The 22644-nt window shown below is 39.3% G+C and overlaps 2 protein-coding genes and 1 long non-coding RNA gene across 6 annotated transcripts in view; all 3 read right to left on the reverse strand.

Moving 5' to 3' along the window:
* LOC109034758 (lachesin) overlaps positions 1–22644 on the reverse strand; it is a 252465-nt gene that overhangs the window by 94542 nt on the left and 135279 nt on the right. The gene's annotated exons all lie outside the window — the stretch shown is intronic.
* Positions 1932–22235, reverse strand: LOC109042015 (uncharacterized). Of its 3 annotated transcripts, XM_072301886.1 has the most exons (4): positions 22023–22235; positions 16904–20680; positions 8328–11097; positions 1932–4737 (listed from the first exon to the last, which is right to left on the reverse strand). In XM_072301886.1, the coding sequence occupies exon 3, from the start codon at positions 11024–11026 to the stop codon at positions 9668–9670; it is 1359 nt and encodes a 452-aa protein (XP_072157987.1). In that variant the 5' UTR covers positions 11027–11097; positions 16904–20680; positions 22023–22235; the 3' UTR covers positions 1932–4737; positions 8328–9667. The 3 variants fall into 3 exon arrangements, with proteins under 3 accessions (XP_072157987.1, XP_072157986.1, XP_072157985.1); XM_072301885.1 differs by lacking the exon at positions 22023–22235 and having other exon boundaries at positions 8458–11097; positions 16904–17482; XM_072301884.1 differs by lacking the exon at positions 22023–22235 and having other exon boundaries at positions 16904–17481.
* On the reverse strand, positions 5873–8321 carry LOC140224885 (uncharacterized). Its single transcript, XR_011900102.1, has 2 exons — positions 7405–8321; positions 5873–7194 (listed from the first exon to the last, which is right to left on the reverse strand). It is a non-coding gene; the product is annotated as an uncharacterized lncRNA (long non-coding RNA).

Genomic DNA, 22644 nt, shown 5'->3' on the forward strand with positions numbered 1-22644 from the left:
GTGGCGCTATTTAGAAGTCGCTCAAGGGAAACGGTATCAAAGGTCATTCCCAGAGACAGGAGAGCCTTCACTGGCCTCTTGGTGACAGGTGGATGCTTTTACTTTTAGGCATTCAAAATTTCCTTATGGACACTTGGATTGCATTTTGCAAAAAGAAACCAAGAGCATCCCAATGTTGCTAAGATTGTGCAACTTAAATTCTTCGCAAAATATTACAGAAATCATGAAGAAAATTAAATTTACGAAAGTAATTTTCGCGTTAAATTCATGAAATTTATTGGGAGTAAGATGAAACTTGTTTAGACGGTCAGTTTCTATTTGCAAGGTGAAGAATGTTGCACAATCTTAGCGACATTGGAAGGCTTGTGGTTCCTTTTTGCAAAATGCAATCCAATTACCCTGGTGAAAAAATTGGCGATAAGAGCTGCGTTTCAAAATACCATAGGAATTCTTATAGCCGGCTAAAGAAGGCTACAGAAAATCATATAGCTGGCTGTAGAATGCGGAGAAAATCATACGGCCGGGCTATACGAAGCGATAAAAAATTATGCAGCCGAGATATAGTTCCTATCGCCGGGCTTTACACTTTATCGCCTGGCTGTTGCTTTTTCGCCATCGATTATAAAAGGCTATGAGAAATTGTGTTAAAATTCGTGTGCTTTGGAAATCATTAAGTTTGATACGGAACCACCTTAATACTTACAAAACACACATTATATTTTCCTTTAATACATATTTTTTTCATCAATTAAAACGAGAATAATCCATACAGGATGTGCAAACATTTCAAAATCATAAATTGAATAACGCTAACTCCGCCGGATTAAATATTAAAGCCTAAGACAAAACGGAGCGCCGACGCTCTGGCGCCTACAAACCTAACAGGGATACTTCACGCATTGCGCAACGCGTGAAGTATCCCTGTTAGGTTTGTAGGCGCCAATGCGCGTTCCGCGCTGGCTGTCCGCCTGCCACACCGCAGTGTGCCACGGCGCTTGAAGCAACTATTTCACACCAGAGGTATTGCACAGTATCATACGAAACTGAAGGCGCTCTAATATATCAGGAATGGCAGGCATCCATCAAAAGTGCGGAGCTTTCCTCGTAAAATAAATCAAGATACTACGGCCCAAAAAGAGAGCAGTATATTCCAAAAACTCACTAAGTCCTAGCATCCGTAATTAGTGACGTTTAGCATACACTTTATCGCCTGGCTGTGAGTTGCTTAGTCGCCATCGGCTATAAAAGGCCATAAGAAATTGTGTAGACGGCTATAAAAGCTACTGGAAATCTTACAGCCGGCCGTAGGTCTATGTTATTTTGGAACGCAGATTTTACTGCCAATTTTTACTAGGGTATGAGGAGGCAACAGTCATCACCCTTTTCTCGGCTGTTGACCTACTTACTAGGTAAATGATGAGCTTTGGGTGACGTCTTAATCCAAACAAATTTCCCAAACTTTGGTTTGTTTTGCAAAACGAAACTCCCAACACGTTGTTAACCATCGACCTAGTGGGTAGGATAACAATTGAATGCTGAAGCAGGGTGGCAAAGTTTCATGGAAAATAAAGTAAAAAAATTTCACGTGGAATACTTCATGGAATTTCAGAAATTTATGAAAGACATTGAAAAATACCGGTTCCTCTCTGTATTTCGCAAAATGTAAACATTGTGCATTTCTTCTATTTTTGTATGTTTGAGTGCGGGTTGCATATTCTAACCCCTGAAAAATATGAAATATTTCACAGCCTCGTGAATTCTCTTGGAATGTTTCACTGAAATTTCCATCTTTCATTTTTTTCTTACATTTAATTCTACCCTCTGCTAAAGTCCCGGAAGTTAAAGTTTCCACCATGTCCAAGATACCAGTGGAGGGTCTTTCGTCTCAAGTCATTCCACATTAGACGATGAAACCATGAACACGTAAATAGTGACAGTTTTATAAAGATTTTATTTTTCAAAATTATAACATCAATTCTTAAAACGATATTTGCAGCAGTAGAACATATCATTAATGAAGTAAAAGTTTCAGCGACATGCTGCCAAGTAAAAATGAAGAATTTGACTTGAAACCAACCGTGCTGCGTTAACTTTTGATATGACACTTTAGTTACTTACCTCTTCGCCCGATGTAAATATCTCGGTTGTCAAACTTTAGACTATCGTATGAACATTTCCGCCAGTTACTAGCCATCATCAGGTGAGCAAAAAACGTAGAAAAAATTTAAACGGTTGGTCATACGATAGTCTAAGGTTTGACATCAGATATATTTACATCGGGCAAAAAAGTGAGTGACTAAGTGTCATAATGCAACCCGATCAAGAAAGTCAGAGCATAACTTTTGATTTTTCAAAAGTTCCATTGGCGCCACCCTTCGTTTTCAATGTTTTTTCAATGTGTCCCCGACTAACCATCCAAATAGTGAGAACTAAATTGGAAAATGCGGGTATTGTGAAAGTGAAAATAAGACTTTTTGGGCTTTCATTTATTAGGCAAGAAATCGCATTTGTCTTACAAAGTTTAGACTGTAGATAGGTAGATTCGCCCCTCGAGGCACCATGTATTTTTACAATTTTTCACAAGTTGATCTATTAGAAATTGTAGATTCTTTAATGAAAACTTGTCCGCTTTTAAAGAGACTTCATAATCTCAATTTTCTTAGGGACGATAACAGTTAGTTACATTTGTAATGGTATCGATTAGTAAAACAGAATCAAATGTCTTCAAGGAGGGCACATCGTGAAAGGACAGAATCAAAAGCAGTCGAATCAAGTACCCAAAGACAATATTTTTTCACTACTGCTAAACTATGGAATGCTTCGGCACTTACCTTCATCACTATAAAATGGGGGAAAAAAAACCAATTTTAACAAGGAAGTAAATGCTTGTGGCAATAAATCAATTATGAAATCCAGGAAAACTACGTTCTTCTTTTAATTTCAAAATTTCGGACTTTTCGACGCCTTTGGTTTTTAAAGGAAAGCTGGTCAACAGTATTCTGTGAGATGTTTGCACATTTGCATTTTGAGATTTTTAACACACTCGCATTTTTTGATGCTTACACATTTGCATTTTAAGATTTTTAAAATTTAATTTTCTAGATTTGTCTTTTCATCTTAACCAGGAATTTGTCTGAAAACTTCGAAAAATAACCTACATTTCTACAGTTGCCCTACATGCATATAACAAAACGAATGCTCCTTACACTTCACCCGGGCAAAGGCGGGAGGGGGGGAGGGTCGACCCTTGGTAAACTTGCGCCTCACGTAAATTCATTCCCTTTCACTATCGATGCTCCTATACTCTTTGGAGTGGTCTAGAAACAAAGGCCATGAACTCCTCGTCAGATTCCAGTGCTTCCATCGCAGGAGCTGCAAGGCACACCCGAAAAGTCACACTTCCTCCACCCTCACGTCCAGGAGACGTATCTACACTCCCGTCAAACCTGAGCACCGTTCCACAGATGATCGTCAGCGCTTTGCCCATCCCGAACTCATTCCCATACATATCGAACCACGGCGAACCACCGATATTCATCGCAGTAGGAACGAACAACTTAGTAATATCAACTATACATGGCGCGCGAACCCATTCCTCCGTAAATTCGCGCACCGATGTATCCGTGAAGCTCACGATCGCTTGGTGTAGCTGCCAAGCCGCCCAACCGAGACTTTTTTCGAGGAGTTCGCCAGCAGTAGTTTGAGCAGAGGCCGAACTTACCATGCTCCCGAAACAATCAGGAGGCAAGGGAGGCTTCATCCTGGGTCTGATGTTTACAGCTGGGTTACAGGAAACTACCTGATCGCTCGGCAGGCGCCTCGCCTTCGTAACGGATCTCCATAAATGCGCGGCTAACGATTGAAATGATGAAATCACAGTGGTATTACATTCTGAATTTGCTTTCGCTTTCAGTTTCGCAGCCGACTCTGCCGAGAAGTGAAATTTTCTTGATACATGGCCTTCGGGCACATCGACGTTGGTGATAAACTCATCTTGAAAAGTGACTGGGAAGTCAACCAAAGGACCGCGTCCCTCTGAGGACCACCGTTTCAGGTCTACGGGAGGACGTTCAATCTTTTTACTTTCATCCGTTTGAAATATATTGGACAGTGTGTTCCAGAAATTCCAATAGGAGGCTCCATCAGCCATAGCGTGGTTCATTGAGCAGCCAATGAAGACTCCATCATTCAGTTCGGTGACTTGGATGGAAACTAGAGGTTTTGTACGACCATCGTAGTTGACGGATGTCTTATGGTCGAAGAATGATCGAACGATCAATGGTTCATATCGCGCAGAAAGAATATCCGATGTTGTCATGTCGATTTTTGCATGAATGAATTTTGCGCCGGGACTGTTGACGCAATCGACGAAGATTAAGTAGGAAGAGTCATTTTCTTGTTTTTTTGTCACTAGGCGGCCAGCAAGCGGATAGTACTGAACGAGAGTGAGGGAAAGAGAATACTTGAGTCTATCTAAGAGATCGTTTATGAAGTCTGCCCGGTTAACCACTTGCGGTGTTTCAAAGAGAAGGCCCTCTTGGATGTAGTGCCAAGACAGCATACATAATTCGAAGGGCATTAGATAGTACGGTTGCTTTGACTCCTCCGTGACATACTGTGGTTTTACAAAGCACTCCGTAATGTGCTGAACGGTTTGAGATTGCATATTCCTTTCGTTTAGGGTCCTTCTGAAGTCAAATATTTTCTCGAATATAGTCCGAGAGATCTCTCAACACACTGAAAAAACACCATTGAAAATTGATTCTTTTTTGAATTCACAAGAGGCGAAAGTAACTAAAATGAGATTATCTGCAGGTCATGTTGCTCGATTTCCTCTCTGATTTTATTTTGTAAGATACATGAAAAGTATGCACCTTAATACTTTGAAACCTGCCTCGTATTTTCCTTAGATTATACAGACTAGGTAGACTTGAAGTAGACTAAAAGTGCAACTACAATTAGGCGGATTCGCCCGAATTCTACGCAATAGGATTTCATGATACCTAATTTTCTCTTATTTTGTCTATAGAGGACTATACTACTCAAGCCCTTTATATTCCTTGTGAATTTGCCTAAGTTCATGAGGAATAAACAAAGAAAATTTCAAGCTCAGCGTTTCTCAGTATTCTGTTCAGAGAACGTAAAATGAGAGATAATCGGACTTCATTTTGCAACTAGAAACTACAATTTTCAGTTCATCTGTAAAAACACGTACGTACACAGGGCAACTAAGGGTTCATACAGCGTTTTTAAACCGAGCTAAAAATCGTAGTTCCGAATTTCAAAATGTAGTCCTATCACCCAACGACTGAGATTGCTAGACTGATTCCTGTTGAATATTCTTGGTTTTCTTGTAGAAATAAATAAAATATGAACAGAGATTAGGCAACTTGAAATGTGGTTAGGCAAATTCTCATTAATTTGGTGACAATTAAATTACCGGGAGTCATTTTTACAGTGTTCGGATTGGGCAAAAGTCTACTCTCATCAGTAACCAGCCGCTAAGATTATATTTAGACCTAATGGTATTGAATTAACACAACTTTGAAGATAGTTTAAGAAACAAAGTATAGCTCGTTGCGTTTTTCTGGAAAATCTGCGCTTTTCAAAACTCGTTTTTCAGTTAGAAGGGGATTGTGGCGATAGCGGAAGCGCCTTCAGTTTTTTACTTATGCAACATGGGTATCCGCCAAGCACGAATAGTTGCCGCAGTATATAAGCAGGCGTTCATGATGCGGTTATCAACGGTACTATCCTCTAGTCTGCTGATCGGACCGTTGACTCTCTTGTTCAATCTTGGTTTTTTAGTCATGAAATTGTATTTTGGAGGTCGAACGAGAGCTTTCGAAGCGAAAAGTTCTATTCCTCAATGTGCAGTGTAAGCAAAAATCTTTTTGGGAAACCTAAATTAAGCATACTTGATTCTATTTGATTTACTTGATTCCAGAGATCTACGGTCAAACTCCCAAACCGCGTATCTCGGTTTGCGATGTTGCGACTTCCTGTCTTACTTTATTTCTAAATCGGAAAACGACTCGACGTCAATGCTCAACAACTTCCATGATTTTCTTCTTTGTGCAAGGAAATTTTTCAAGAAATCTGAGGGAATTATGATGGTTTGCTCTGCTTCAAGAGAATAAAACAGGATTCGATATTATAAAACAGCGCCAACGCGATAAAAACATGGTTTGGGCGTTTCACCGTAGAGATGCCTCCGTATAAGATGAACTCAATCCGTCTTTAATCTCTCAGAAGAACGTAACTACATTTCAATGTTGCCAAATTTCCCCTCTAGAATTGCATATTTTTACCAGGAGAATATTGAGCATCGCTAGCTAATAATTTCATTGATTTTTCTTCAGATATGAAGAAATAAAATCAGTAAGATTTGGAAAGAAAAGTGCACCGGCATATTCTTGCAAAAAATATAATGGCTTGAGTCAATTTAGTAAGTTTGGTTATTTAGTTGGTTTTTGGTTGGTTATTTAGTAAGTAACGTAACTCCATCGAGTTACGTTCCTTCGTTCGGGAAATGACGAATTGGACCACTAGACAAGGTACGAATTTCAGCATTCTCATACATGTTTCTTCACCAAAATTTAACGTAGAACACGATGCGCACAACGAAAATTACCGAAATCAACTCCTTACAAAGATATTTAATGATTCTTGATGCGTGAATTCAAACCACCCGCTCATGAAAACTCAATGCTCTACGTAATTCACATCGTGCGCTAAACGTTATATCGTGACAGTCTCTGCGATATAAAAATCTGGCAACCTCAATCTTGACGCTTTGGCTCAGCTATAGCACATTGCTAATAGTTTGAACAATACATGGTGGGAAATGAACATTGCTCGATTGAGAAGCTTGCTGAGACCGTTGTAGTGCGCGATTTGACTAACGTAGAGCTTTGAGTTTCTTGTGAGCGGGCAGCTCAAATTCCTCGTAACCAATGTGAAATAAAAACGTTAATATCTTCGTTAGGAATTGGTTTCCGTAATTTTCGTTGTGTGAATCGTTTTCCAAGTGAAATTCTGGTTAAGAAACATGTATCAGATCGCTTAAATTCGTACCTATTGTCTAGTGGTCCATTGGACCAGTGGCGAGACGTGGATGATCGATTATTATCGATATTTCCCCATTTGAAGATATGGTAGATAATCGATTATCAAGATGTTCGTCGCGAACACCTGTTTATCGATCCTTATTCATAGGTTTCAAATTGCAGATCAATCGATGTATCACAGCAAAGAGAAAAGAGCCAAGTCCTAACAAAATTGAATCGAGAAAGAGTAGGGTTTGAATAAGACAGTGATGTGGCGTGCTTTGCAATATATAGATTCATCTTCCATGTAAACCCATGGAAAAGGATCGATAGACAGGGTGTTCGCAATGCACACCTTAATAATCGATTCTTTACCATAGCTTCAAATTGGGTAATATCGATATTCGATCTTTCACGCCACGCCATTGAATAAGACTCAACGTGAAGACTAAAGTTAACTACCTATTTTCACATTCAATATATATTTTTCCTCAACTTTAAATTCTTGACCGTATAAAATATGTGGTTAAAGGTGAGCTCAGAATCACTCTTCACCCATTATTGTTGCTTTAATTGAGATGTTGGGTGCAGAGAGAGCATTTCTTGGTTGTGCAGTTTCAGAATCCCCACTTCTAATTTATGTTTTAGAGAGCAAGCTATCGAGTGAATTTGCTGAAGTGTTCTGTTTTCAGCATTCACTGAAAAAATTTTTCTTGAGTTATTATTTTGACTCAAAGAGTCATTTTATGTCTACAAAATTTGGTTCTTTTGAGTTTAAGAAATCATGTTTTTCTATCGTTAACATTAAGTTAAAAATTTAACTAGAAAAACCTGACTTCAAGTTAAATCCACACGAATTTAAATTTAAAAAAAAAAAAAATAAATGAAAGAATTTTGTCGACAAGAAACCACTCTTTGAGTCAATATGATATCTCAAGAAAAATTTTGTTTAGCGTTGTAAAATCATTAAAAATATTCAGTAACAGTTTCAACGAATTACGTACCTTTGCTTAATCTTAATGGATGGGATCTTAGCGGAGATTTTGAGATACTGCAACCCAAAAATGCTCCTTCCTCCACCCAGCGCTTTAATAATTGTAATGCTATCTGAAGAGAAACCACCGCATAGGCACATGTCTATAGAGATTTCCAAATTTCCCTTACTTGAATAAATCAAATTATTCTGCGTTATTCAGCGCCATTATAAATGTGTATAACTAGTTAGATTTTTAGACATGTCATTTTGAATTCACCTTTTTCTTTTAATAATTTACTTACATTTTCCGCTGACGTGTTCCCGGTTTTCACTTGTCCTCACTATCTTCAGATCATCAAGACATTACTTAACATACGAATCACCACTCAATTTGTAGAAAAATTAAAAGATTGACAAAATATTTAAACTCACAGTGAGATACAACATTTCCAACAGTACAATCAATGAACTAGCCTAGCATTCTAGACTGTAAGTAAGGTGAGGTTGAGTACAGCATTGAGCTATGTTACTTATCAAGACCGGTTAAGAGATAAAATGAAGGACGTCTTCGAGATTACATGCAGGAGCACTAGTCAATGAGATCATTTCCACTATTGCCAATAGATATTGGCAGGTTGTTACCTGTATATTGATAAAATTATTTATATTTGTTTATATTTATCCAGAGTTTTTTTTTCAGATTATGTAGTGAATTATTCAGATTATGTAAGTGAACGTGAGATGCATGAAAAACTAAAACGCGTCAGTGAACAGTATGTAAATTTTTATTTAAGTAAACATCCTGAATTCGCGCTGCTCTGGCTAAGCTTCGAGTTCCTTTTGATGAAATACGAATTTTCTCCAAATCTTATGTACATATTCAAAACTTCTCTCACCAAAATGAATATTTCATCGGGGGAAATTTGGAAAAATTAATCAGCTTGATTGTTGAACTTTATGTCGGCACGACAATAATCGAAGATCGATAAATTACACGCCGCAGATAGAGCTGTGTCTTGTCTTATCTTGCCGACTTAGCCAGTCAAAGTTTCAACAATTTGAGGGCTGATTGTTGAAATTGATACCTAGACAACCTGTAGACAAAGAAGACATAAGGAGTAGATAGCGATCCTATCGGTTGAAATGGGTGGTTCTTATAGACTTAGGGGATAAATGATGGACTAGACTATAGGATCTCTCGTGGGTTGCCGTTATTTAATCTATTAATTACCTACCTCCTACGTCCATTGCAACCACCCGCTTCCACCAATAGGCTCCCTGCGTATCCCTTTTGTACTCTTTCTCTATCAATTTCAACAATATATCCTAACATATACCTTTTGTCCTCTTTGTCTATCAATTTCAACAATCGGCCCACAGGCTGCTTAGGGCAGTCATTAAGAGCAGGGGGGCAGTTGAGACAACTTTTCGACGTTGTCGCTCGCTCATTTTTTTACAACCCATTTTTCTTACTCTACATTAATTTAATAACGCTTATTTTCATACCTTTTCTACATAAATAAAACAACACAGACAATTTTAAATTTTATCATGGTAAGTAGGGGATCGCTCCTTAGAAAACTTGTGATTCTCGCAACTTAGTTTCCCTTCACAATCAATTCACTTTTACTCTTGGAAGCGGTCAAGAAACAAAAGCCATGAACTCCTCGTCAGATTCCAACGCTGCCATATCCGAAGCTGCAAGGCACACCCCGAATTCCACGCTTCGCCCGCCCTCACGACCTGGATACGTCTCAATACTCCCGTTCCCTTCAAACTTGAGCCAACCTCCGCTGAGGATCGTCAGCGCTTTACCCATCCCGAACTCATTCCCATACACATCGAACCACGACGAGCCACCGATATTCATCTCATTAGGAGCGAATAATTTAGTAATATCGACGATAGATGGCGTCCGAAGCCATTCATCCGTAAATTCCCGCACCGATGTATCCGTGTAGCTCACGATCGCTTGGTGTAGCTGCCAAGCCGCCCATCCGAGACTTTTTTCGAGGAGTTCGCCAGCTGTGGTTCGAGCAGTGGCCGCTCCAGCCATGCATCCGAAACAATCCGCAGGTAAAGGAGGAATCATCCTGGGTCTGATATTTACAGCTGGGTTACATGAAACTATCTGATCGCTAGGCAGGCGCCTTGCCTTCGTTATGGATCTCCATAAATGCGCGATTAAGGATTGAAATGATGATATCACGGTGGTATTGCATTCTGAATTTGCTTTCGCTTTAAGTTTCGCGACCGAGTCTTCCGAGAAGTGGAATTTCCTTAATGAAATACCCTCGGGCACATCGATGTTGGTGACGAACCCATCTTGAAAGGTGATAGGGAAGTCAACCAAAGGACCGCGTTCCTCTGAGGACCACCGTTTCAGGTTTACGGGAGGACGTTCATTTTGCTTATCTTTTTCGTCCGTTTGGAATATCTCAGACAGTGTGTTCCAGAACCGCCAAAACACGACTCCATCCGCAATGGCGTGGTTCATTGAGCATCCGATGAAGACTCCATCATTTAATTTGGTGACTTGGATGGAAACTAGAGGTTTTGTGCAACCATCATAACTGACGGATGTCTTATGATCGAAGAATGATCGAACGATCAATGGTTCATATCGCGCGGAAAGAATATCGGATGCTGTCATGTCGATTTTTGCGTGAATGAATTTTGCGCCGGGACTGTTGACGCAATCGACGAAGATTAAGTAGGAAGAGTCATTTTCTTGTTTTTTCGTCACTAGGCGGCCAGCAAGCGGATAGTACTGAACGAGAGTGAGGGAAAGAGAATACTTGAGTCTATCTAAGAGATCGTTCATGAAGTCTGCCCGGTTAACCACTTGCGGTGTTTCAAAGAGAAGGCCCTCTTGGATGTAGTGCCAAGACAGCATACATAATTCGAGGGGCATTAGATAGTACGGTTGCTTTGACTCCTCCGTGACATACTGTGGTTTTACAAAACACTCCGTAATGTGCTGAACGGTTTGAGATTGCATATTCCTTTCGTTTAGGGTCCTCTCCAAGTCAAATATTTTCTCGAATAGAGTCCGAGAGATCTCTCAACGCACTGAAAAAATACCATTGAAAATTGATTCTTTTTTGAATTCACAAGAGGCGGAAGTAACTAAAAGGAGATTATTTGTAGGTCATGTTGCTCGATTTCCTTTCTGATTTTATTTTGTAAGATACATGAAAAATATGCATCATAATACCTTGAAAGGTGCCTCGAATTTTCCTTGAATTAGACATACTGCATAGACTGGAAAAGGCTCAACGTCAATTAAGTGGATTTGACCGGAATCGACCAAATAGCATTTCACGTTACTTAATTTCCCCTCATTTTGTTATTAGAGACCTATTGTACTCAAAACTTTAAAATTCTCTGTGGACTTGCTCTAATTTATGAAGAATAAACTAACCCCTGGTAAAAATTGGCAGTAGAATCGTTATTCCAAAATACCATAGACCTACAGCCGGCTGTAAGAATTCCAATAGCTTCTACAGCCGGCTACACAATTTTGTATGACCTTTTATAGCCGATGGCGATTAAGCAACAGTCAGGCGATAAAGTGTATTCTAAACGTTACTAATTACGGATGCAAGGATTTAGTGAGTTTTTGGACTACTGCTCTCTTTTCGGACCATAATATGTAGATTTATTTTGCGAGGAAAGCTCCGTACTTTTGATGGATGCCTGTCATTCCTAATATATTAGAGCGCCTTCATTTTCGTATGATACTGTGCAATGCCTCTGGTGTGAAATAGTTGCTTCAAGCGCCGTGGCACGCTGCGGCAGGCGGGCAGCCAGCGCTAAACGCGCATTGGCGCCTACAAACCTAACAGGGATACTTCACGCGTTGCGCAATGCGTGAAGTATCCCTGTTAGGTTTGTAGGCGCCAGTGCGTCGGCGCTCCGTTTTGTCTTAGGCTTTAATATTTAATCCGGCGGAGTTAGCGTTATTCAACTTATGATTTTGAAATGTTTGCACATCCTGTATGGATTATTCTCGTTTTAATTGATGAAAAAAAATATGTATTAAAGGAAAATATAATGTGTGTTTTGTAAGTATTAAGGTGGTTCCGTATCAAACTGAATGATTTCCAAAGCACACGAATTTCTACACAGTTTCGTATACCCTTTTATAATCGATGGCAAAAAAGCAACAGCCAAGCGATAAAGTATAGAGCCCGGCGATAGGAACTATGTCTTGGCTGCATAATTTTTTATCGCTTCGTATAGCCCGGCCGTATGATTTTCTCCGCATTCTACAGCCAGCTATATGATTTTCTGTAGCCTTCTTTAGCCGGCTATAAGAATTCCTATGGTATTTTGAAACGCAGCTCTTATCGCCAATATTTAGCAAGGAGTAAATTTCAAGTTTAGTGTTTGTTAGTGTTCTGTATGGAGAATGTAATTCGAGACATAACGGGACTTCACTTTGCAATTAGGAAGTACAATTTCTGATTCATCCATAAAATCACCTATGTACATAGGAAAACTTATGCTATATACGTTGTTTCTACACTGAGCCAGAAATCGTACTTCCGTATTACAAAATGTAGTTCAATCACGCAACAACTGATATTCTTAGGTTGATTCCGGTTGAATATATTTGGTTCTCTTGTGATAAAAATAAACAAAAGTAAAATATGATCAGAGATCAGGTAACGTGAAATCTAGATTGGTGAATTCTCATTAATTCAGAGACAAATAAGTTAGCGGAGGGCGTTTTTACAGTGTTCGAATCGTTCAAAATTCTACTTTCATTAGCAACCCACCACTTAGACAATAATTAGGCTTCATAAGACAGAACTAAAATACCTAAAAAGCGAGTTGAAAAAACAACGTATAGCTCATTATGTTTTTAAGGTAAATACGCGCTTTTCAAAGCTCATTTTACAGTTGGAAGGGGATACGACGAAAGTGGAAGCGTCTTCATTTTTCACTTATGCAACATGCTTATCCGTCAAGCACGGATAGCTTCTAATGGGAAATATCGGTAATCGATCACGCTTTGCGATTATTCGACTGATCTGTCTTTAAACCTATGGGAAAGGATCGATAGACAGGGTGTTCCCAACGAACACCGCTTTACCAAAGGCTCTGATGGAGGAATACCGATATTCGATCAGTCACGCCTCGGTTTTGATATACGACGAAGTTCCTCTCAAACTCACCTCATAAAAAGGAAAGCTAACGTGCCCTCAAAGTTTATCACAATAAGAAAAAGCGTCTCGAAGGACCAGAAAAAAAACCGTTCATTTTCACGTCACTTCCCCATACTTGCAATTGGCATTTCGGTATTTTTGTTAAATTATGGATAATCCTGAACACAATGATAAACAAGAGAAGAACATGTCGTCTGTGTTTTCACCGGCAAGTTGATCACAAGATACATGCAGTTTAATCCACTTTCGTGAGGAGCGAAAGGGTCTCCCATTGACCTTACGGCGATACAGAGCCAAGAAAGCTCTCGCATGTGTCAGGAATTTGCGAATTAAACACTGGCATCTATGAAAAATTTTCCGAAAAACACGATGGTGCCACTGTTTTTCTCTGAAATCAACTTCACCGCTTCTTGCTAATTCATTTCCTCTCACTATAGATGCGCTTACTCTTTGAAGCGGTCAAGAAGTGAATGCCATAAACTCCTCGTCAGATTCCAGAGCTTCCATCGTAGAAGCTCCTAGGCACACCCCAAATTCCACACATCCTCCACCCTCGCGTCCAGGAAATGTCTCAATGGACCCGTCAAACTTGAGCGCAGTTCCACTGAGGATCGTCAGCGCTTTACCCATCCCGAACTCATTCCCATACATATCGAACCATGACGAGCCACCGATATTCATCGCATTAGGTGCGAACAATTTAGTAATATCGACGATAGATGGCGTCCGAAGCCATTCATCCGTAAATTCGCGCACCGATGTATCCGTGTAGCTCACAATCGCGTGGTGTAGCTGCCAAGCCACCCATCCGAGACTTTTTTCGAGGAGTTCGCCAGCTGTGGTTCGAGCAGTGGCTGCTCCAGTCATGCATCCGAAACAATCTGCAGGTAAAGGAGGAATCATCCTGGGTCTGATATTTACAGCTGGGTTACATGAAACTATCTGATCGCTAGGCAGGCGCCTTGCCTTCGTTATGGATCTCCATAAATGCGCGATTAAGGATTGAAATGATGATATCACTGTGGTATTGCATTCTGAATTTGCTTTCGCTTTAAGTTTCGCGACCGAGTCTGCCGAGAAGTGGAATCTTCTTGTTACATGACCTTCGGGCACATCGACGTTGGTGATAAACTCATCTTGAAAAGTGACTGGGAAGTCAACTAAAGGACCGCGTCCCTCTGAGGACCACCGTTTCAGGTTTACAGGAGGACGTTCAATCTTTTTACTTTCATCCGTTTGAAATATATTGGACAGTGTGTTCCAGAAACGCCAGTAGGTGGTTCCATCAGCGATGGCATGGCTCATTGAGCAGCCAATGAAGACACCATCCTTAAATTCGGTGACTTGGATGGAAACTAGAGGTTTTGTGCGACCATCATAGCTGACGGATGTCTTATGATCGAAGAATGATCGAATAATCAGCGGATTATACCTTGTAGAAAGAATATCAGATGTTGTCATGTCGATTTTTGCATGAATGAATTTTGCGCCGGGCTGTTGACGCAATCGACGAAGATTAAGTAGGAAGAGTCATTTTCTTGTTTCTCTGTCACTAGGCGGCCAGCAAGAGGATAGTACTGAACGAGAGTGAGGGATAGAGAATACTTGAGTCTATCCAAGAGATCGTTCATGAAGTTTGCTCGGTTAACCTGTGGCGGTGTTTCAAAGAGAAGGCCTTTTTGGATGTAGTGCCAAGAAAGCATGGATAACTCGAAGGGCATTAGATAGTACGGTTGCTTTGACTCCTCCGTGACATACTGTGGTTTTACAAAACACTCCGTGATATGCTGAATGTTTTGAGATTGCATATTCCTTTCGTTTAGGGTCCTTTTCAAGTCAAATATTTTCTCGAATAGTGTCCGAATGATCACTCAACACACTGAAAAAACACCATTCAAAATTGATTCTTTTTTGCATGCACAAGAGGCGAGGTAAATAAAATGAGATTATCTGCAGTTCATGTTGCCCGATTTCCTCTCTGATTTTTTTATCTAAGGTACATGAAAAATATGCATCGTAATACCTTGAAACGTTCCTCGAATTTTCCGTAGATTATAAAGACTGAACAGACTCAGAAAAGTTCAACGCCAATTAGGTAGATTTGTCCGAATGCGACCTAATAGGATTTCACGATAGACTAATTTTCTCTCATTTTTCAATAGAGAACTGTAAAAGAATAAACTAAGAAAATTTCAAGTTCAGTATTTCTTAGTATTCTGTTTAGAAAATATAACACGAGAGATAAGTGGACTGCATGTAGCAACTAGGAACTACAATTACTGCAGGTTCTTCCGGAAAAACAGTTATGCACATGGGAAACTAATGGTATAGACGTTGTTCCTAAACTGAGCCAGAAATTGTAGTTCCGAATTTCAAAATGTAGTCTTATCGCGCAACGACTGAGGGTGCTAGAATGATTCCTGTTGAATACGCTGGGTTTTCTTTATAAAAAAATATAAAAAAATAAAAAAAAACTTGAACAGAAATCAGGCAACGTGAAATGTAGGTAGGCGGGTTCTCATGAATTCGGTGACAAATAAATAATCGGGGGCATTTTTACAGTGTTCGGATCATTCAGATTCTTTTTGCATCAGCAACCCGCCCCTAGTTACTAATTAGACTTCACGAGAAAGGATCAAAATACCTAAAAAGAGAGTTGAAAATAACAACGTATAGCTCATTACGTTTTTCAGGTATATCTGCGCTTTCAAAACTCATTTTACAATTAGCAGGGGAATACGGCGAAAGCGGAAGCGCCTTCGGTTTTTTACGTATGCAACTTGGGTATCCGCCAAGCTCGAATAATTGCCGCAGTAGGCAGGCTTTCATGTGGTTATCAATTTTTCCATCGTCTAGTCAGCTGATCGGACCGTTGACTCTCTTGTTCAATCATGGTTTGCTAGTCATAAAATTGTATTTTGGTGGTTGAACAAAAGCTTTTCAGACGCCAAGTTCTAATCTTGAACGTGCATTATAAGCGAAGATGTCGTTGGCACTTACAAGTAGTTTAGTAAATACACTTGAGTCAAGAAGAGATCATCCTTAAGTGTTGGAACCATAATTGAACCAGTGGCGAGGCATGGGAGATCAATTTATCGATATACCCCCATTTGAAGCTATGGTAGATAATCGATTATTAAGTTGTTCGTTACGATCACCTTGTTTATCGATCCTTATGAAGAGGTTTAACTGATATCACAGAGATAAGAGGCAAGTTGTCACAACATTAAACAGAGAAAGAAATAACTTTGAATTAAGACTCATTGTTACGGATAAAGTAAACCACGTATATTTTCACATTGAACATATATTTTTCCTCAACTTTGAATTCTTGACAGTGTAAAATAAGCGACTGATCGAGCGCAGAGCTGCTCTAAACCCTCTATTGTTGCCTCATTTAGACGTATTTCTGCCAAACGGAACTATGTGCAGTTGGACATGAGCCCTGTTATGCATGTATTCTTATGGGTCTTAAGGCTCATGTTATAATGCACATAGTTCCGTTTGACAGAAATACGTCTATTTGTAATGCCATCGTAAGGAAAACCGCCTGATACATGCCTATAGGTTGCCAAATTACCTTTACATGCATAAATTCAATTGTCCTGCGATTTTCAGCGCCATTATAAACGTGAATAATCGATTCAATTTTTGGCCATAGCACTTAAAATTCAGCTTCTTTTTTTTCATGAAAATTGACTCACATTTTTCGCTGACGCTTTCCCGGTTTTCGCCTGCCCTCACTATCCTCAGAGAATCAAGACTTTATTTAACACGCGAATCACTACTCAATTTTAAGAAAAAACTACATTATTTGAAACATATTTGGAAATACGTATTTATGAATCGCACAGTGAGATATAATGCAAGGCGAGGTCGATTACGAACTATGAAAGGTGAACGATCACGTATCAAGCGATTAACGAAGCCTGCAGGGCAGATCGGCAGGCCGTCTGTCTCAACGCGCATTCTCCTATGTATAAATTAAGAGATAAAATGAAGTAAATCTTAGAGATTATATGTAGCAGCACTTGTCAATAAGAGTATTTCCACTGTTGCCAATATAAACCTGTATTTGATACATTTTTAAATTTTTTTAATTACCCAGTTTTTAAAACCACCTAGCCCAAATTACGACACACACACACCCTCACCCTCACACATACGCAAAAAAAAGTTTCTTTTTCAGATAATTTCACTACATTCGTAAGTCCTCTTATGTGTTAGTAGGTACACTGAAGTGTGAGGATGGATGAAAAACGAAAACGCGTTAGTGAACTGTATGTAAAATTTTAGTGAAATAAACACCCTGGATTCACAGAGCTCTATCTAAAAATTAAACTTATTCTTCGATTTTCTTTTGATGAAATACGAAATTTCTCGAATACTTGCAGGCCTCTCTCTTCGATTTTTTAAGGTTTTTACGCACGGTTTACTTGGATTGCATTTCGCAAAAAGGAAGGAATAGTAATCCGATGTTGCTAAGATTGTGCTCCTAGCTTACATTCTCTGCAATTGAACTACTGAAATCTCGCAAAAAATTAAATTTACAAGGTAATTTTCGTTTTACAATAAATTATAGTTTATTGAAAGTGAAGATAAAATCTGTTTAGGGGATCAGTTTATACTTGCAAGGTAAAAAAGTTGCTCAATCTTAGCGATATTGGAAACTCGTGGCTCCTTTTTGAAAAATGCGATCCACTTAAGCTGGTACATCTGAAAACTTCCAAAGAGAAATATTTAAACTTCCCTCCAAAATTAATATTTAAAGGAGGCAATTTTGAAAATTCAGAGCTCGTAAGACGTTCATCCCTATAGCACGACCGCTTGGAATCCGCTGTAGAGGTAGACTCTTAGGGTAGCGGGGGATATACCCTTCATTGCGGCCTCAACTTTGAGAGCTTTTTTTGAGCTATGGAGTTGATTTTAGAGAAAGCCATTGGCACCATCGTGTTTCTCGCAGAATTTTACAAAGGTAACAGTGGATAAATCGCAAATTCTGACAAATGCAAGAATCAATTGTAGTTTAATGTGAAGAAATATCAACACTGTTAACACAGTGAATGAAAATATCACACAAGAGAGCCATATTTTCAAATGCCCTGTCCGATTTCGGATTGCAATGCTTGCGATGAGTGCGATGACTGCAATAGCACCGCATGAGTATGGTGTGACCATGTCGATTTTTAGAAGCGTTGCATCTTGCCTAGCTCAGCAATGGAAGGAGAAAGAATCACCAAAATGACATGTTTTGAATTAATTTCCTGAATGTCAAAATAATGTGACGATATCAAAAAGTCGTGTTATTATTTCCCTGCTGTTAAATGGACACCCTCATTCCTCAGGTTGGCGGGAGAATTACTCACAGCAGGCATTAACAGCAGAGGCAGTTGAGTCAACGTTTCGAGGTCGTCGAATGGTTATTTCTTTACAACCTATTTTTCTCATATCACGTTTATTTAATAATGCTCATTTTAATAAAATTGTTCTACGTAGATATAACAACTCACAAAATTTTAAAATTTCATCATGGCGAGTAGGAGATCCCCCTTCGTTAAAAAACCCCCCTTCGCTCCCTCGTCGCGCTTATTGTAAAATCATTTCCTTTCACTGTTATTGCGCCTATACTTTATGCACTGAAAGAAAAATCTCGGTGTATTCACTTAGAAAAGGGTAAAATTACCGAGAATTCAGGGTTCTATTTGATCCCAGTTTTTTCTTGGTAAAATTACCATTTATGGAATCGGTAATTTTCCGAGAAATCTCGGTAAAATTATTGAACTTTCTCGGTAATTTTACTGGACCTTGGTAAAAACGCCAATATTTTCTATCAACTGTGGTAGAATTACCGAGATAAAATGGCAAAGTTACCCGGAATTGATTACCGATAAAAGTGGTATTATTACCTGAAAAAAAACAGTAAAAATACCGGTTTTTCGGTAAGCTTACCAGTCTGTCTTGATTAATTACCAATAATTGGTAAAAAAATTGAGATGGTAAAGGTACCAACGGGCCTTGGTAAAAACGCCGAGAATTTTTTTTCAGTGTGAAGTGGTCAAGAAACAAAAGCCATGAACTCCTCGTCAGCTTCCAGTGCTTCCATCGCAGAAGCTCCCAGGCACACTCCAAATTCCACGCTTCCTCTTCCCTCGAGTCCAGGCAACGTCTCAACACAACCATCAAGCTTGAGCGCAGTTCCCATAAGGATCGCCAACGCTTTACCCATCCCGAACTCATTCCCATACATATCGAACCATGGCGAGCCACCAACAACCATCGAATTCGGAGAGAACAATTTTGTAATATCGATAATTGATGGTGCGCGGATCCATTTCTCGGTAGATTTGCGCACCGATGCATCCGTGTAGGTGACAATCGCTTGGTGTATCTCCCAAGCCGCCCATCCGAGACTTTCTTCGAGGAGTTGACCAGCCGTGGTTCGAGCAGTGGCCGCCCCAATCATGCACCCGAAACAATCTGCAGGTAAAGGAGGCTTCATCCTTGGTCGGATGTTTACAGCAGCGATACATAAAACCGTCTGATCCCTCGGTAGGTGCCTTGCCTTCGTTATGGATCTCCATAAATGCGCGATTAAGGATTGGAATGATGATATCACGGTGGTATTGCATTCTGAATTTGCTTTAGCTTTCAGTTTCGCAGCCGACTCTGCCGAAAAGTGGAATTTTCTTGATACATGACCCTCGGGCACATCGATGTTGGTGATGAACGCATCTTGAAAAGTGACTGGGAAGTCGACTAATGGACCGCATCCCACGGAGGACCACCTTTTCAGGTTTACTGTAGGACGTTCATTTTGTCTATTATTTCCATCCGTTTGAAATATATTGGACAGTGTGTTCCAGAAACGCCAGTAGGTGGTCCCATCAGCGATAGCGTGGCTCATTGAGCAGCCGATGAAGACTCCATCATTTAATTCGGTGACTTGGATGGAAACTAGGGGTTTTGTGCGACCATCGTAGCTGACAGATGTTTTATGGTCAAAGAATGATCGAGCGACCAATGGTTCATACCTCGTAGAAATAATCTCCGATGTTATCATGTCGATTTTTGCATGAATAAATTTCGCACCGGGGCTGTTGACGCAATCGACGAAAATCAGGTAGGAAGAGTCATTGTCTTGTTTCTCTGTCACTAGGCGGCCGGCAAGAGGATAGTACTGAACGAGAGTGAGGGAAAGGGAATACTTGAGTCTATCCAAGAGATCGTTCACGAAATTTGCTCGGTTAACCTGTGGCGGTGTTTCGAAAAGAAGGCCTTTTTGGATGTAGTGCCATGAAAGCATGGGTAACTCCCATGGCATTAGATAGTACGGTTGCTTTGACTCCTCCGAGACATATAGTGGCTTTACAAAACACTCCGTGATATGCTGGATGGCTTGAGATTGCATAGTTGTATTTAGAGTCCCTCTAAAGTTGCATTTTTCCTTGAATAGTTTTGGTCCTGAGTTATTTCTGAATTAACTGTAAAAAGACCAAATTTAAGATAAGTGAAACTTGATTTTACTTGTTTTATTTTTAAACGGAGATTTTTTAAAAAAAACTTGAATTTGGAATGGCCAGAAATTACCTCTATTTGGTGAATTGAATTCCGCGTTGTTTGACTTGCTCGCATACGGCCTTTTTCACGAGAAGAAGATGGAACATAAATGCCCTGAAGCTTTCTTTTTTTCTGCCTTAGATCACAAAGAATACATTTTCCATTCATAATATCTCAAGGGAAAGTTTTCCTTAGTTTTTTTAAAAAAAAATATACACAAACTTATAAGAAATGAGGCACTGTGTAATTTAGTTAGAATGATACTGTTTAATACAATAAAAAATGATTTATCGGGAGGAAATCTTGCAATGCACCGATCGGACAAAGCTATATTTTTATCAGCATTTTGAGCTGAGGTTTAAACTGGACTCTGTTGAATCAAATACGTAAAAAAAAAACCCACAAAGAGAGTTTTAGGGATAACCTTCAGTCTATATCATCGCTAAAGAAACTTTTGTTTTCAAAATTCCTTTTCCAAAGAGCGAGGGATACAAGAGGAAGCGAAAGCGCCTTCACTTTTTTGATTCTGCAATTTGGTCATCCGCCAAGCACGAATTGTTGCCACAGCGAGCAGGCGTTAATGTTAAAAATGTTTAGCTCATTTTAGAGATGACATCTCGATGACCGCAAAACCGCATATCTCCATAGGGGTGTTTCAAATGTTTTACTTCTATCGAACCTTCTTTGAAGAGAGACGAGGCAACACCATAGTTTGAAAATACAGAATTTTCTGCTAACAGAGAAGACAAATCAAGAGAATTTTTTTTAAAAATTAGGTTGCCTACTTTCCCGAAGAAAAATTGATTAATGCGAATGTCTACAACGTTGCAAACAGAGATATGTGGTCTCGCGCGTTGGCAATCGATGTGTGCCATTTGATTGCTTGTGCATTTAGGTGTTTTTATGAAAAGCCAGAAATAATTGTTCTTTACTTCCAAATGAAGTCCAATTGGACCTTACATTGATGTTCCATAACAGAAATAGTTTTTTGGGATTGTACATATTTACTTCATAAAAATGTAGTACTTATTAGATGCTGGAAGATAGAGGATTTTCTGTTAAGAAAAAAACTGATTTTCATGGTTTGTTTCGGAAAAGGTGTACTACGTTTTTTCCCCTACATTGATTTAATATGTTGTGATTTTATCAACAAACTTATCACGTATCGCTTCTTTCAGTTAAACCCGAAATAACTGCCAATCCTCTAAACGGTGTTTCTCGAGGAAGAATATAGGATGTATATAATTTGGTGCATTTTAAACTTACCTTGGAAAATAGAAAGAAGCTCACATGTCTTTCACATTTATTATGACAAAAAAGACCGGGATGTTTGGCAGTATGTTTTTATTTTCACACTTATCACCTTCCCGTACTTGAAAATGAAAGTCTTCGTAAATGTTGAGTAAGTAGTCGCACAAATTGAATAACCACAGAAAGGAAATGCCTAAGTGTCTTCACTCGCAAGTTTATCGCAAGATAGATGTTTCTGGCAAAGGTTTCATCCCATCAATCTTAAGGCCGATACCTGCATTGCCGCGATAAGGAAGAACGCCGCATGAGCTTTTAGACGTTTCTGAATTTCCTTTGACAAATCGCGGATTTTCGGAAATATTTGTACATATTTTCCATCCAATTTTTCAGAAAATTTCGCCAGCAATTTTATCTAGAATACCTGAAGATTTCAAGGAAAAACATGCATTTCTTTTTTTTACTATTAGATTTTTTATCAAGGGAAATTTGGCATCATTTGAATTTTCATACGGCGTTTATCCTTCGCACGACAGTGAATAGCTAACTAAAGTTTAATGACAAGAAACACCAACAAAGTTATCCTTGTGACACTTGATAATTTTATCAGAAAAAACGATGTTTTATTAATTGAAGTGTT

Source organism: Bemisia tabaci, chromosome 6 (assembly GCF_918797505.1).
Source record: "Bemisia tabaci chromosome 6, PGI_BMITA_v3".
In the NCBI taxonomy this organism is placed as follows: domain Eukaryota; kingdom Metazoa; phylum Arthropoda; class Insecta; order Hemiptera; family Aleyrodidae; genus Bemisia; species Bemisia tabaci.

Coding starts and splice junctions, on each gene's coding strand:
- LOC109042015 (XM_072301885.1), bottom strand. CDS start 4,666: ATGCAATCTCAAACCGTTCAGCACATTACGGAGTGCTTTGTAAAACCA.